Source organism: Camarhynchus parvulus, chromosome 8 (genome assembly GCF_901933205.1).
Source record: "Camarhynchus parvulus chromosome 8, STF_HiC, whole genome shotgun sequence".
NCBI lineage: Eukaryota > Metazoa > Chordata > Aves > Passeriformes > Thraupidae > Camarhynchus > Camarhynchus parvulus.
The window spans coordinates 26,247,442-26,264,120 of NC_044578.1; the positions used below are offsets into that span (position 1 = coordinate 26,247,442).

General features: G+C 41.4%; 1 protein-coding gene across 2 annotated transcripts in view; it reads right to left on the minus strand.

Moving 5' to 3' along the window:
- The window catches only part of COP1 (COP1 E3 ubiquitin ligase), a 125,710-nt gene that overhangs the window by 33,967 nt on the left and 75,064 nt on the right, over positions 1–16,679 (minus strand). For both annotated transcript variants that reach the window (XM_030953004.1, XM_030953003.1), the window contains exon 16: positions 2,591–2,708. In XM_030953004.1, the coding sequence (XP_030808864.1) occupies positions 2,591–2,708 (118 nt within the window). The remainder of the gene's footprint in view (positions 1–2,590; positions 2,709–16,679) is intronic.

Below are 16,679 nucleotides of genomic sequence, written 5' to 3' on the forward strand. Positions count from 1 at the left end.
CCTGGACACTAAACTTTTCTGCAGGCAGGAAAAAACCAGCAAAAGACTGATCCCTGGTCCACAAGCTGTCAGATTCCTATGACAGCTGCTTCTCTTAGCTTCCCATCAAGAAAACCTCAGACACACAGGCACCTAACCTCTGTATTTTACTGGCATACCTACTAGGTGTCTTAATTAAAATAAAAACACTGAAGTCTGTTACTAATGGGAAGTTTTACTGTTTATGAATTCCCATCAAACTCTAGCTATGTTTATATTGTTTAGGATAAGCAAGCCATGAAAAAAGAAAGCTATTCACCCTTGAACTGCAAGGAGAGACAAAGGCCATTGATCCTGATGGTGTTACACTGGTGTTTCATATCATCTCCAAAAAAACATCTTGGATGTGCTGCTCTGTTAAATCTGTCTCTCTGTAAATCAGCACTGTAATCAATGTGTTGTGCTAAATACCAGGCAGTTCTGAACACCCCTGAGGTCAAAACCTATCTCTACAAGGCAAAGAAAATCAATGCAATCCATAAAACAGCTTTAGCTAGAAATTTAGAGAATCTGAATATACATATATTTTTTTCCTTAAATTAGTACTTGATTTTTGAGAATCACTACACTGCTGTTGCCTCTACTGAGTTTGCAAAAGGAAAGGCAGGAAAAATAATCTGCTCTGACATTTCTCCCTGCTCACACACCAGAAGGCAGGTGGACCCTTCAGTCAGTGCCCTCAGCCTGCTGCTGGCCTGTCCAAGTCTGACAGCTCTAACAGCTCAATCAATAACTCCTCTCAGAACTTTGGGAGATGCTTTCTCACAATGCTGGCCGAAGCAGAACAGGGCCATTCTGTCCTAAAACATCCCATAAACGATGCTCCATTTGATTATGGCTGTAAAACATTCCCAGCCTCCTCCTGTTTCTGTTAAACACTTAGTCTAACAAAGATTTGGTTCAAAGCATTAAATTTAATTTTCTCTGTGTTCCAGATATGAATTTGCAGCCTTATATAGAGTTATAATGTTAATAGAAGTAAGAAGAGAGAAGCTGATTAAATATAAACAGTACCAGAAGCCACCAGGGAATCCTCCATCATGCAGCTCAGCTCCCAGTAACTCCTTTGCAGCCTGAAAACACCTTAAAATGCTGTGTTTCACTGGGTAAAAACATGGGGCAGAACCAAGCTGGATAACCACTGGCTCAGCACAAGGCAGCCTCTGTGATCCATCCCTGCTGCCCTCAGGGGTTAGACATGAATGTGTTGAGATCCAGGATTCCCCTGCAGCCCCTCACCCTCCCCAGCAGGTAAGAGGGGTTCACCTCTGGTTTATTGAAGAGGCTTGTAGCCAGTCACTGCCAATTTTCCATAGGTGACCTAGTGAAAATTCATTCATTCCCATGTGATTGAAAACCTAACCAGAAGAGAGGCAGCCACATCTGGCCATGTAACTGAACAGAGGCTGGAGAATATTGCTCCTCAGGGCCTCCACAGCAGATCTTATGGTCTGCCCTGGCTGAAGAGCTGCTTGCTATTAGAGTCATGAAACAGCTTCTCTTTGCCCACTTTCTAACCCAAATAGGACCTTCACAGAGCCGATAATAAATTACCAGAGAACAGATCAAACAGTCAGTCCTACTTGAGCTGCTTTCAGGCTGTGGCTAAACCTCCTCTTCAGACCATATACATAGCAGTGCTATTTGATCTCTTCTGTCACTCATCAGTTGTGTTCTACTGCAGATTATTATCCCCAGGGCTCTGCCAGCAGCTTTCTCCATCACAGAGCCCTGGTCAGGAGCATCCTCAGTGCACACACACTGCCTGCCTTCTCAGCTCCCCGCCCAGCCACTCCAATTGCCATCTTCAGTTCCCAGCCTCCTTCTTTTCCTTCCTCAAGCTGTCCCCTCTTTGAAAACTGTTGAAGAACTCAAGGCTAAAAACTCAGTCTGCCTGCAAAGTCCACCTGCAGCTTCCCAAAGTAAGCACTTGGGCACGGGAGCCACATCTAGTTGTCTTCATATTCTTCTAAAACATTTTAGCTCCACAAAACAGAGCAGAGCCAAATGACACCACGAATGAATTTCTATTTTCGACTTGGAGAAAAGCAACGATCTGCCTCCCAAAAGCACAGCAGCCTGTGAGAGCAGCCACCCACACAGGTGAACTTGCTCAGCAGCTCTGAAGAGCACAGAGAAGCAAGGGCTGCACAGCTTTTAGCCTACGTAAGTATTCATGCAAGGCATCCCTGATGAAGGGGAGAGAGAATGATGATGAGGATTCCAGCTTATCTGAAGGCTAATGAATTACTTTATTATACTATACTATGTATATTGTATCTAAACTGAATCTGCCATGCACTCTTGCTCAGAACTGCACTCATCTCTGATTCTCTCTCCCGTGACAGTCTGACACACTCTCGGCTCTGATAGGCCAAGGCAACAAAACATCCTCACTTTGGATAAACAATCTTCATATTGTATTCTACTTTGGCACAACACGGGCACAGCAAGTGAGATAAGAATTGTGTTTTCCTTCTCCTCTGCTTGTCTCACAGCTTCTCTCTGTTCAGAGGGCACGTGGATTCCACACATAAGAGGCAACACTTACGCAGAGACGATTTCTTCGCCGCTGACGAACTTTGCATAGGAGACGGCCTTGCGGTGCCCCTTGAACACCATGATGGGCTGCTTAGTGTTGCGCAGGTCGTAGTAGTGAACACAGTGATCTGCACACCAGGAGAAAAAGGAATTTACATTTTATCACTGACATATTTTACAAAAAGCCTTTCTCTAGGAGGATTTTTCTCCTGAGAAGCTAAGAAGCCTCAGAAAGAAATGTAAACAATAATTATCTGATGGCTGTGGAATGTGGTTTGGAGATGGTTTACCAACAGGTACATCTTTGGTTGGTTGCATGTGTGTCAGAACCCAGGAAATTCCTCTGGCTGCCCTGGAGGGCTCAAACCCCTGCCCAAGGGACTCAAAGAGCTTGGCACAGAGCACAAGACCTCTGTGCCTTTGATTTGGCCCTTGGGAAAAACAATTACCAACCTTTATATGAAGAATTACAAGTCAAGAGAGTTTAAGTAGAATGATAGTGAATTTATCACAGGATGAAAAATGGATTTTTGGGTTTTTTAGAATGGGGGTTCAGGAGGCAAGATGAAGGAATCTGGGCATGTCCAGCCTTTCTCCTTCTTCTTCCTAGCCTCCATCTTCTGGGTGATGTTGGCACTTTTAGATTGGTTAGAGTAGAAGCTCACTGTCTAACATAGGTGATAGGTAATGGAAAGTTATGGTAAATAATGTACACGTTGTTTTTAGTATAAAAAGACAATACCACCTCTGAAGGTGGGCAGTGTGCCTCAACCCAACCTGCCAGACAGAGCTCAGTGGGTCGGAGAAAGAATTTTATAGATAAGAAACAATAAACAACCTTCAGAAAGAGAACAGAAGAGCTCTGACTCCTTCTTCAACTGCTGGGCTGGGAAAAGAGGCTTGTGCATATCTCAGAGTCACTCTGACCAGCAGAGATTCTGAGACATGTGAATTGCTTTTAATTAATGGCCAATGACAGCCAGCTGTGTTGGACTCTGAGTCTGTCACAAGATTTTATTATTCATTCTTTTCTAGCCTTCTGATGAAATCCTTTCTTCTATTCTTTTAGTATAGTTTTAGAATATAATTTTCATATAATATAATTTCAATATAATTTCCATATAATTATCATATAGTTTTCCTATAACATCATATCATAGATAGTATCGTATAATTTCATATAATATAATATAATTTCATATCATATAGTATAATATAATTTCATATAATATCATATCATATAGTATCATAAAATAATAAATCAGCCTTCTGAAACATGGAGTCAAGATTCTCATCTCTTCCCTCATCCTGGGGACCTTCAAACACCCCCACATTTAATCAGTTGGGAAGGATGCACAGGAATGATTACAACAAGAATCCTGCCTGCAGTTTCCACATCTCACTTCAAGCCCTGTCTAGGATAAACAGTCTGCACTACAGCAAAAGAGGATTCCTAAAACAGCCCCAAAATTCTTTCTACAAGGGTCCATGCTCCCTTTCAAAGGGTCAGGAAAGCAAAGAGGTGCATTCACACGTGTGTGCCTGTACATGTGTCCTCCTGCAAACCCCATGACCCTGTTCAAGACAGCACCTAAAAGGACTCTCACCTCTTCTGCCTGCCTTCTCAGCTCCCTGCCCAGCCACTCCAATTGCCATTTCCAAAGCCCAGCCTCCTTTTCCTTCCTCAAGCTGTCCCCTCTTTGAAAACTGTTGAAGAACTCAAGGGTAAAAACTCAGTCTGCTACTTAAACTGGATTGTGGAAAAACAGGATTAAATTTGTCATGCTTGCTTTTGGATGGATAACCTTCCTACCTTTGCTTTTTGCTTCTCTCCTCTGACTTTATTACCAATCAATAAAGAATTAGCATTTCTGCTAATGAGGGAACAGACTAAATTCCAGTTCATTTTAAGATTTAATTCACAGATGTGCCCCAGTGCCACAACCATATGAAAGGGATCACACCAGAATTAGTGATAAGTTTGCTTTTCTGCACAGCCAAATGTCAATTCCCAAGAAACCAGAAAAACAAGAAGAGAAAACTTTATGAGACCCAAGCCCCAAACACCCCCACAGTGCTCCTTCCAGCTCAACAAGGTTAATAAGCTTCTTCCTTCCCAACTTTCAACCTTTAATGTTGAATTTCATTTATTACTCTTTGCTATTCTGGAAGCACAGGGAGGGAAGGCCACACACATGGAAACCAAGCTGGACATCTCTGTCACTGAGCAACTTTCAGCCAGACATCAGCTGAAATCTGCTCTGACCCTCCTCCTACTGAAATCATGTCCCACTGGTGGAAGCTGATCACAAAGACTACATAGAAATGAATTTAAAAGCCAATAGCTACAGCTATTTTTGTATTTGCACAGCATTTCAAAGCTGGTGTTGTCCTCTGCACAACTGAGAGACCTGCTGTCTCAAAATCCCGGGTGGTTTGAGAGATACCCAGGTTTACATCAATCACCAGACCAGCAAGGGGAGCTCCTCCCACAGACTGAGGGGCTAATTGGGGGCCATGGGGTGGGGACTGTGTCAGAAACACCTTCAATAAAATAAGGGGGGGAGGCAAATCATCTTCTCCTCTCTCTGCTTCCAGCACTTTACTCTCTGCAGATGACCAGCTCAGAGGCCTCTCTGGGTAAGGATTTCTGGCCCTCTTCCTCCTCAAGGTGTAAAAGCAGATGCTCCAAGCAGCCACACCAAGTTTTCTCCACCACTTACACTGCCAAATTACTCTTATGTTGAAACCCAGCAGCTGTTACACCCCTTCCTATCAGCACTGAAGATGCTGTGCCCCAAGCAGTCTTGCAAACAGCTCTCGTGTCTTTCACCTCTGAAATACTAAACCTCCAAACAACCAAAATCCCAGTGTGCTCCTACCATTTGGGTCTTTTAATTAGCTGTAGAGCAACATGATGTTGCAACAGGCTTATTGCACAATGGGTTAATTTTCTAAGGGACTTTATTAAGCATTAACACTCTAACAAGATCTGGAGCATCTTAGTCTCTTCTACTTCCCTGAAAGCTGAAGCCAAGAAACTCCAGTTTTTCATCTCTCCAGCAGACCTGTGGGAGCTGTGAAACAGTTAACTAGCAATTGTTATTTTAATGAGCAGAATGATTCTAGCAGGGCTTTTTATTAGGAATCAGTTAGTGGATAAGCCTTTCAAGTCTATTTTTGCTTACAGTTTCAACACTGGCCCATCATTAGGGCAGCTTTTTGAGTACCAGATTTCATCTTTCAAGAAAATAGCAGGGAAAGGGATAGCTGCATATGAGCAGCTGGAGTAATGCAGAGAGAGGTGTAGCAGGGCAGACAAGTCTATTTGCAGAAGAGAACCATGAAGTTGCATTCACCTTCCAAACATCCCAGTAAACAGCTCAAAGCCTGGCAGCATCTGGCCCCAGCACGGCTGTGCCTCTGGGCATCAGCAGGGCAATCAATCACTGTCTGCTCTCATCACAACAGGTCTGAGGGAACCAGCAAGGCCACTGGGCTCCAAAATTAGCCACTTAATTATTAATTGATTATTTCAGCAGACAAAGTGTTGGCGCCCAAATGGGTTTTAGTTTTTTGTTTGTTTTTTTAAATTCGATTGAAGCAGCTATTTTTAAGTAGATACATGAAGATGAATGCTCACTGCACTCATTAAAATCTGAACAGGTGGCCATGTTTTACAATTAAAGAGATAGTCTCTCTTGTAGGCCATATGGACTTCACAAAAAACATGATAAAAATGCCATCTGCTGAGGAAGTAGAGAGCCCCAAAGTGAAGTGAAATGAGAAAAATACAACTCCCAGAGATCTCAGCAGAAGCCTTGCCTGGCGGACTTTGATGAGCTGAAACTGTCTGGGAGGGGCAGCATCTCTGGCACACCAGCAGGTCAGAAGTGAGGTGGCAGGGTGCTCTGGGAGGCTCAGAAAATGAGATTTTCCCAAGAGGCAGCTCAAGGTGAGGGAAATGAGGGGAATCAAACACTTCCTGAACTCCACGAGAACCTATCAGCTCATCCAGCATCCCAGTTCTGGCTCCTGCCCTCAGCATCCCTGCAGGCCATGGAGCATGCTCCACTGCCAGCCAGCAACATCAGGGGTATTTACATCTTGTTTGCTCCTCAAAATGAACATTAATATCATAATTCAGCTAATTTCTACCCCAACTAGAAAACTCATTCAGAACAAGTTCATTTTAGAATTTTAGAGTTAAAGCCTCCTGCCTGCCCAGCCCTTGGGAAGCAACAGCTCCCTGCTTCACCTTTTCTTCTGCATTCAGGCTTAATTTAAATATTGATGAAATAAAGGGAAGGAACATGTATATATTTCATAACAAATTAAACACTCCAGAACAATTCTCATCTAGTTCAATGTCACTGCAGAAGCTGAGCATGACAGAAATCTGCTGCTATACCTTCTGAATTCAAATGCTTGCTGGCAAGTTGTTTTATTTTTTATACATGTATTTTTAAGTGATCTCAGAAGGCAAAAAGGACAGCTGAGCTCTGCCATTGTTGCAGAGAGGTCTCTGACCAGAAGTCTGAGTTTTTAAATAGTGCTTTTCCATTACTCTCAGCTTACTTCCCTTAAGACACTTGCTGCTTTCACCTTTGAGCCATCAAGTGACAACTAATCAAGGATTCAGGCTTCTCCAAACTCCTGAGATCTTGCCACCTCTTCAGTAAATACAACCCATGTCAGCAAAGGATGGCATCCCTCTCTGCTCAGCTGCTCATAAATTCACACAACTCCAGCTGGCAGGAAAAGGGCAAAAGAGAAGGATGGGTTTGTGCTGAACAAGGTGAAGGGATCAGCACCTCCTCAGCCTCAATTCTCACATTCAGCTTGGTTGCAGGGGTGGGGATGCAGTAAATGAGCTCATGAGGTGGTTACAGAGTCATAGAAAATCAGGTTTCAGAACTTCTAAAATAAGAGAATTGGGAATTGCTAATGGAGCCAGCAGCATCATAGGTAATCTCCGAGTTATTTAGAAAAATGGAATTGATCTTGGGTTTTTAGTTGTTTAAACAAAAGAAAGCAAAGGACAGAGTCTGTTTTTCCCAAAAGTGATTTTCCTTACATTTAGACTTGTTAAAAAATTTACAAAACTGCTGCTACCAGCAGGCTTTGGGTTCAACACCACCTATTATAAGGCTCTTACTGTGTGGTGATGCACAGCAGCTCCAGAAAGAGCAGCAAGGGTTATGACAGGGTGTCACACAGCAGCAGTTCTACCTTTCACTGAGCACCAGCACACACAAAAACCAGAGAGCAGACCAACCCCACTCTCCAGGTAATATTCATCTTCTAGGTCATGTGTTGCACCCACTTTCACCATGAACATTAATCAGCATCAGCTAATTCACAAGACCCCCCAGGCTTTTTTCAACCAAGAACCACTGACTTGAAGGAATATCAAGCCAAGGACAGCAAAACAAAAATTTACCTGCAATGCAACAGTTTTATATTCAAAGGATGTAACCACTAGAAAGACCTAAGAGCTGCATACAAAGATTCTGTGGCTCTCCTCTGGAAAACTAAATTGCTGGAGAATCAATGCCCATTTTTCTTATTTCAATCATTTAAAAATGCACATTTCTCAACTGTTCAATATTTAGATTATTGATCCATTAAAAAAAGTTCTTTACATGACTTGGATTTCTCAGCACTCACAGACTTGAGAATATAATGATGCTCCTTGTTCCACAGCAGATAAATGTCACAGACAAGAAAATGCCCATATTGAAATGCACAGCTGTCAGGTAGGCAACCAGATGCTAATTAAGTGGTCTGGTAGAATTATTCTGTGATCAAGGCACATTTTTGACTTTTTAAAAATAAAATACATCTTCAATAACAAACCTAAAGGTCAAAATAATTTCATATATTAATGCTCTGGCTAGAGCCTGCAGTCCTGCACATCTCATGCTACAGATCTTTTACTGAAACAGAAGCCCAGGCTGGAGTGTAATCTTTAATGTGCTCTTGTGCTTCTCTACCGTGATGGTCTGATTTGTTACATTTAGTAACTCATGTCCTCAGCTCATGATTGTCCCATCCTCCTCATTTGTCTGTTTTCCTCCATGTGAACCTCAAGCTTGGATCAAGGCTGGTTGTTTTCACCAGTGAAACTCTGTACATCAGCAGTAACAATAAGAGACGTTTATAGTCTGAGGGGGTGTATTTAAATGACCTGTTTAACAAGACAAACTGAGTCAGAGCAAATTTGGTGCAAGATACCTCTGCTTGCCATCAATTAGATTATGCTGGGGAAACCAAAAGAACAGCAAAACAAAAGGGTATAAAACAAGCCCACAAGATGTTTTTCATCAGAATGAGAGGAGAAGATGTGACTTTGTAACATTTCATTTCAGTTTTATTTCCATTGGCTAAAAAAAAAAATATTTCAGAGTTCCTGGAGGAAGCCTCTATCACTCAAACATTGAAGGGGTTACCTGATATCCAATTTTATATATATATATATATATATATATATATATATATATATATATATATATATATATATATATTTAAACACCCAGCTACACGAATTGATCTTTTTTTCACTCATTTCTCCTCTGTATAACCAAGCGTAAGCAAGATCACTCCGTTTTCAGGGCTCTGAGAATTGTATCTAGGCAACTTGTTTAGCAGGAAAATATAACTACATCCTTATGCCTTCAAGTGTCCAGAGTACATTGGTTCAAATCAAAGCTTGCTTTGAGTGTCTCTGGGTAAAAGGAAAGAGCACCCACTGTTATTTCCCTACCTGATGTGTCATGAAAGAGGGGATGAGCCATCCTGATGACTATTTGCTGAACAGAGATAAACAAGAGGTAGAACAACAGAACTTTAGATGGGTTAACCAGAAGTCTCTTTTTTGGCCAAGCTCAGTGTGATTTCTTGTTATAAAAAAGGAAGCTTGAATCCACAAAGGTAAAGTCTTTGGCTGGACTAAAAATGGAAACAGGATCAGGAGACTCAGCCAAAACCTCAGTTTTCACCAGGAAAAACCTTTCTTCTGTTAGGGAGGAGAAAGAGGAAGGAGATAAAAAGGAAAAACATCCTGGTTTAAAAATAAACACAAATCACTTTATTTCCATACAGTACACCGAGAATGACATGGCACAAGAGGGTACCTTGGTCCTTAGAGAAACCTGAACAAGGGCCAGGTAAACAACACCTGAGGAAAGGCTGCCATCAGAGCCCAAACACTGCAAATTAAACGTTTGAAAACATTTCCTTAAATTCCAGAGGAAATCTACCCAAAGCCATCTACCTAGCAGAATTACTTACAGACTTACTGAAAAGCCATTAGTAAAAAAAGCGGAACTTCTCCAGTGGATCTTCTATGTACCTGTGCAGCAGGAAATGGAGCCTCCCTGCCAAGGCAATGATATCAAAGGCTGATTGAAAGACAACTTAGAACTTAATTATGAGGAAGCTCAGATGAAACTTAATCCTATACAGAATGCCATATCTGTCATAAATCCATTTTTGTTCAAGGGTCCTGAAAGTTATGAAATACTGTAGCTTGGAAGGGACCTCTGAAATCCAGCCAGTCCAACTGCCCAGTCAAGGATGGGATAACTGCAAAGTTGGATTCCATTTCCAAGTTAAATAATTGTGTTCAAGAGCCCTACTCAGTCACACTCCAAGCATTTCCAAAGACAATTCTATAAACTCTTCCCTCAGCTGTCTTGAAAGTGCTCTTATGTCAAAGGATTAGGGAGATTTTTTTTTAATACAAACTTGCTTAAGCTATTTGCTCTTGACATAAGAAAGGCAAGGCATTAGCCCACCTCTCAGCACTACAGCAATAATGTTTGGGCTGTGTTTTGCTGCACAGGTTTCTGGCTTCTCAGATCTTTCAGGTTTTGTCTATCTACACCCACACAATGGGGGTGGCATGAAGCACTGTCATACAACCTTAGCTCTCCTTTAATTCACTTTTTTTTTTTTACTAGTGGAAGAGAAAATGAACAGCTCAATTTTAACTGCTGCCAAGCCTGTAATACCAAACAGTACTTGCAGATCTTCATGTGACTGAGGTGGCTTTATTCAGAAAGTTTGGGGTAGAGATTTAATCTCCCCTACAGCAGAAAGGCAGGCTGGAGTTTGAGCATCCATATGTGGGTCTTGCTCTGGAGAGAGAACTGGGGACATAGGACAGCTGAACATTCCATCTTTGGGAATAATCAACTCAACAAGACAAGTGAAATTTCATGGAGTGACAACTCCCCCCAAAAATCTCTTTCAGGGCAGAAGAGACAGTGAGGAGGAAAAAAAAAGGATCTTTATTTCAGCAACAGAAACGCAGGGTAGCATTTTGGCATTTGACAAAGAATGGTGAAGAAGCCTTCCAGCCAACAAAACACTCTAAAGAGATCTATTTCAATTGAGAGAGTAAAACTGGAATGGGATATGATGAGCACAGGGTCTGGCCTATTACAAACCACTTCTGGGAGGGAAGACAGTGTGATAGTTTCCACTACATAAAAGAAACAGATGCTTCAGGAAAACAAAAGAGATGACAATGCATTAGGGACAGGGAGAAGTGGACTTGAATTCACAGGAACAAAGCTCTGCACTAAAAATTAGCACAAGAATTTTCTGAAGAAGGAATTAGATAATATCAACAACAGTAAGTTGACATCAGTGGCCTCTGTACAAACAATTTCCTTTACTGTAAAGGCAAGAGATTAAAAATGGGTTTGATACAGCCTGAAGCAAAGAACCTTTGCAGACAAAACTGTCTGGAGCATCCTGCTGAAGAATGCAGTGTGCTGCTTCTCTCCTGCAGCATGACAAATCACATGAGGAGCAGACAGCAGAATGTCACTCATGACCCATGGCACTCCAACACCTCCCCCCAGAACTCTGCAGCACAGGTAAAGCTAACTGTGCTAAAAAAAAGCTAATTTTTTATTTTTCTTGTTTGTACCTTCCCTTCCAAAAAAGCCCCAATAAAGCAAGAAAAATTTATCCCAACAGCCATTATCACAGGCACATTTAAATGTTTGCTGGATATGGCTTTGTATTCACAATTTTTTCTTCTGGCAGAAACTGCAAGTGCTTTGTTTCTATAATTAAGACAAAAATTATTCATTTGCTGCATTTGCTTTTTTCTCTTCTTTTTACCTGGAGTTTCCTTTGCAGTGAAGGAACAGTTTTTCTCTGAATAACCATTTTTCTACAGCCCTGGGGAAATCTCAGCAATCTCTTTTAGAAGCAATGCTCTGGTCCACAGCAGCCAACTGTAACAATGCCCTTGTTTTGTATTTCAGGTGTGTGTTCAAGATGATTTGGGATGCAGTACTTCATTTATATTTGCTCTCAGAGCTCTGTCTAGACAAGTGGTACCAGACTCCTGGGGAGGTCCTGCACACCCCATCTTCACAGGTGTCAAACATTCAGTGGCCACCCAAAAAGGGACTGAACTTGGGAAAAGCATTCAATACATATTTTCCCTGCAGGTGAAAACCTCCCCCATGTGCTCTAAAGACTATACAAGATTAAGCAAGGGCTCTATGATTCATTTTGCTGGTAGCAAAATCTTAAAAAAGCCCAAACAACTAAACCCTTTAAAGTGAGGAAGCCACAGAGCCCATGATGTTAGTGAGGAGATGAAAGGAAGTTTCTAAAGCAGAGCAAGGCACATGGGTATTTGGAGATGACAACTTAATCTCATTTTCCTACACTGCAATACAGATGATGGGCAACAGCCTCCAAAGATTAGATTTAAGGAATCCAATGGAAATCCACCCTCAAAAAAATCATATTTAGGGAATTCAACACAAATCCAGCCCAGGTTTTCATTTAAACAAACAAAGAACACAGCATTGAGAAGAAGGAAAATGACCAACAGTGTTCTGTTTAGCAAAATGGATGATAAAAGGGGCACAATGAGAAAGCTCCACTCCATGAAAACTGAAATAAAGAGCTGAGGTTAGATGAATGTCTGTCAGTTTAATCTCCGGCAAAACTAAAAGCACAATAAGACCCTTCTACAAAAGAAAGGCTCAGGGGTGTCCCAGCACAGGGTTTCAGGTCAGCACTTGAAATATTTTGACAGAGCTCTGCAGGAAACACTATACCCTGCTTCAGCCAGGGATTTGCATCTCCTACTCACACCAACTGTACTATTTTTTAAAAAATACATACCAACACTAGCATTCCTCTAAAGATCTATATCTCCCTCTGCTGAACAGATAAAGAGCACAGCAGCCTTGATGGGAACTGCCAACTGGGTTTTTAACCTTTGTATTCCACAGATTCCCTATAGCTCAAAGTTACAGATGACATTTGCCAGGTTATGGATAATGGTCTTTACACACTGGGGACATTTTGTTACTGACTTGTCTAAAGCTTTTGATACAGCAGCCCATAAAGCCTTCACTCTAAATAACTTGTCTTACATGAAGGAGAGAAGGAGGAGACATAAAACATTAGATATTAATCAGTTGAGAAAAGGGCTCTGATGGGAGAGGGAAGTAAAACAGATTTCTCTAGAGTTCTTTTGAAACTTCGACCTTTATGGTTTTAAAGGGCTATAGCAATTTCTCACAGGAGTAAGGGATATATGGTTTTTGTGCAATTCAAGGGTTGTTGTCTATCAGACTGTTGGAGAAACAAAATATTCAGTACACACAAGCAAGGTTTACTAATGCTACAAAACTAATGAAGAAACAGCAGTAATAACCTGCAGTTTTGGAAAGAACTCATTCTTTACATCTGAAAGAGCAGAAAACAATGATGCACTGTTCAGATGCAACATTCAGTTATGCTCCTAACACAGCTTTTCTCACAGACTATGTAAATGAATAACTCTACATGCACTAGTGCCTGTAAGCTGAGTCCAAAATAAATTTTATTACACCTATAACATGTGAAGAACAGTCATTTTATGGTAAAAGGTGCTTCAATCCCTGCTGTTTAAATGGACTAGACCTTGGAAGAGATGAAACTTCTTACATGAGCAACTTCTTACTTGTACATGGAGTGCTGGGTACATCTACCAAAGCTAAAAATACCATGGCACTTGCTGAACACATCTCTCTCAATTCAAGATACATACTGCACACAACAAACACTCTTCTCAATGCTAAAGCCACGTCAGCTCTGGTTCTTGAAATAATCGAAAGTTGCACAAGTTACAGAGCTGTGATGGAGGGCAGCACAGTCAGATTCCCTGGAACCACACACTCCAAGAGGTCAAGATCATGTAGACAAGGGCTTGAGGCATTACAAAAGATGGATGTAAAAGGAACATCCTCCCTAGGATTTTAAGAGTGCATTTATGAAGCTTTCAGGTTTCTGTTATATTAGCAGGCATTATACAAAGGGAACCAAACAGGCTTCAGAGCAGTCAAAACAGCTCTAAGGAAAGGAAAGTGCAGGCTCCTGAGAACCTGAGTTGGCCAAATTATCAGTCAAACCTGATTTTAGTCCAGAACTACATTTTGCTTCACTAGCCTGAGGAGATATTAGTGTTAACTAGCTTCTGGAGATGATGATCTGATTCATTATCTAAACTGGCCTCACAGCAGACTCCACAGGAAGAGAGGAAGGATATTAGAAGTGTTACAATTGCTAAAATCCAAGCTTCAGATAAGAAGGCTTAAACCAAAGGCATGGTAGATTGTGTATACAGAGGAAACAAGCACAGGAAAGTGATAATACACAGATATCCAAGGTGGAAAAGAACCAACATACCCTAAGTAGGCAATGAAACAAGTAATGTGAAAAGCATCTGGATTTGCCCGTGCATCTACAGTCTCATTTTCTGTCATTTTTTTGAGCTTTAAATGGCTGACACAAACCTTGCCCAACCATTTAAAACTCTCCTCTTAAAGACTCATGCAATGTTTAGATGGTCAGACACTATGAAAAGATGCCTTTGAGAAGAGAGCCCACACTGCACTCACTGGTTACAGATTTTCCTGTGCTATGTGACAATCTTCACCAGTTAGGATGGAAGCACAGTACCCAAATAAAAGGCTGGAACAGTTAATCTGTGCAGTATGAACAGGAGAAAACACAGGAAACCATTACAGAGGATGTCATTCCAAAGAGCAATTCCTTTGAATGAGCTACCAGTAAAACTGCAGAGGTTGGAAAGCATTAAACTCTTAAGGGATACAGCAACAGCTAGCAGCAAAAGCAATTTGGCATTCTGAGAAAAAGATGAATGTTGGAGTTGGCTATCTGTTCCTGAATTCCAAGGCTCATTTCAATTTAAATTTGAATTTCGTCACATTGACTAAATGACTTCTGTGCCAGTTGTAAGACAAAATGTTCATAAAAAGAATATTTAAGCAAACAATTAGCACGCTCATTTCTGCCAATGACAGATTTATCCTTTTCTCTAGAGAATCAAATGGAGCTTTTCAAGTTCATTTTATTCATTCACTTGTTACTGAAGTGGGATGACCTCTGGGACAAAGTTAGGAAACTCCCCAGTAGGTCTCTATATTGTTAGTCACTATTCATTGCAATTGCTTTATCCAAGACAAGTCAGATACTGCTTTTTCTGTGTAAGTAAAAAAGTTCTATCAGCTCTTGAACTCTTAGGGCTTATGTGAAAATTGCACATGAGACACATCCTGCACACTGATGAGAGGTTTCACATCTCTTTGTGATTTCCTAGGAAGCAGTGGCAGCAAGGCAGGAAGACACTACCTGACAGATCTGGCAGCATCTCTGATGTGCAGGAACAGAAAAATCAGCTTAACTACAAAGATCTTAAGTTCAAATAACATGGTATAAGGTGCAGTTCTTCTCACTGTCAGTCCTGAGCAGAAGTACAATGTGATCCACCTACCAGAGCCAGAAAGATGGTCTTCACCAATCTTTGTCCTTCACCAAGGACAGCAGAAGGCTTGGTTTGATATCTCACCTTCATTTACATCACAGGGTCCATGAACAGGGATGACATGTAAGTCAAACCTTCAAAGATTTGTCCTCATATAAAACATCCCACAAAACTCAGTGTTTCCACTACAGTAAGTACTTTGGGACAGAAATATGATCACAGTCTTACTGGCCAAAAATACAGATTCCTCCAAAGAACCCTTAACTGACTGAAGTGCTGTATATGTTTTCCAATGCAAAGCAAACAAAGGCTTTGCAGTGAATTCTGGAATGAGTTTGCATGAAAGGTGACAAATGTGCACTTCCAGAACACAAATCTTGTCCTCTGCTTCCCCTGCCAACAGCCTCAGAGATCATGGACTAGAGGAAGGTTTATTATTATCTACCCACAAAATGAAAAGACACACTGCAGGTAAAGTCCTATCCAAGTAATGGGCAAGCCCTGAACTGCTGCATGCCACTGCTTTCATCAAGGTTGAACTCTAAGCACTCACTGCTGTGAAGTTTTTCACAGCCTAACCTTTGTCTGTGCCTTTAAACACTGAACTCAATTCATACACTGAAGGTAATCTCGTAGCTCAAGCCCAAGGAAGCTGCCTAACTCCACCCTAAACATGCCATATATTCACACAAATAGATCCTTCCTGAGTCACTGCAGGCTTTCAACAGAACACACTGCTCACCCATGAGAATCTATTAAGGTAAGACCTTGCTCTCAGCTGGAAAACATTAATTTTCTTCCAAAAAGGCACGGTACCTTCTTGGTCATTAATACCCCATCATTCTTCTTTGCTGAGTGACAAGGCAGGTAAGTCACCTGACTGAGACAGGTGAGACAAGATCTGAGACAATGTACAAGGCTAACTCTACAGGGAGATGTTTGGAAAAGAGAAATCATTGCTCCAGTTACTGCAACAGAAAAATCAGTATTTCACTGGCCAGGATAGTCTCCAAAGTGGCCCCACTTGGACACCAGGTATATTAGAAAAATGGAATGATGATGATAAAAAAGCCACTTTTGACCCTGAAGTGTAAGTGCATCAGGGTGCTGCAGAGACCTTAAGGGGTGGGTAAATAGCTGCAAATGAAAACAAAGCTGTTGACACAACAACAGGAATCCTTCACAATGCTGCTACTGATCCCTAGCTTTAAATTAGTTTTGTGACCATTCAAAACCAGAATACAACACCATTGTGCAATGCTAAGGATGGTGCACAGGAAACATCCTT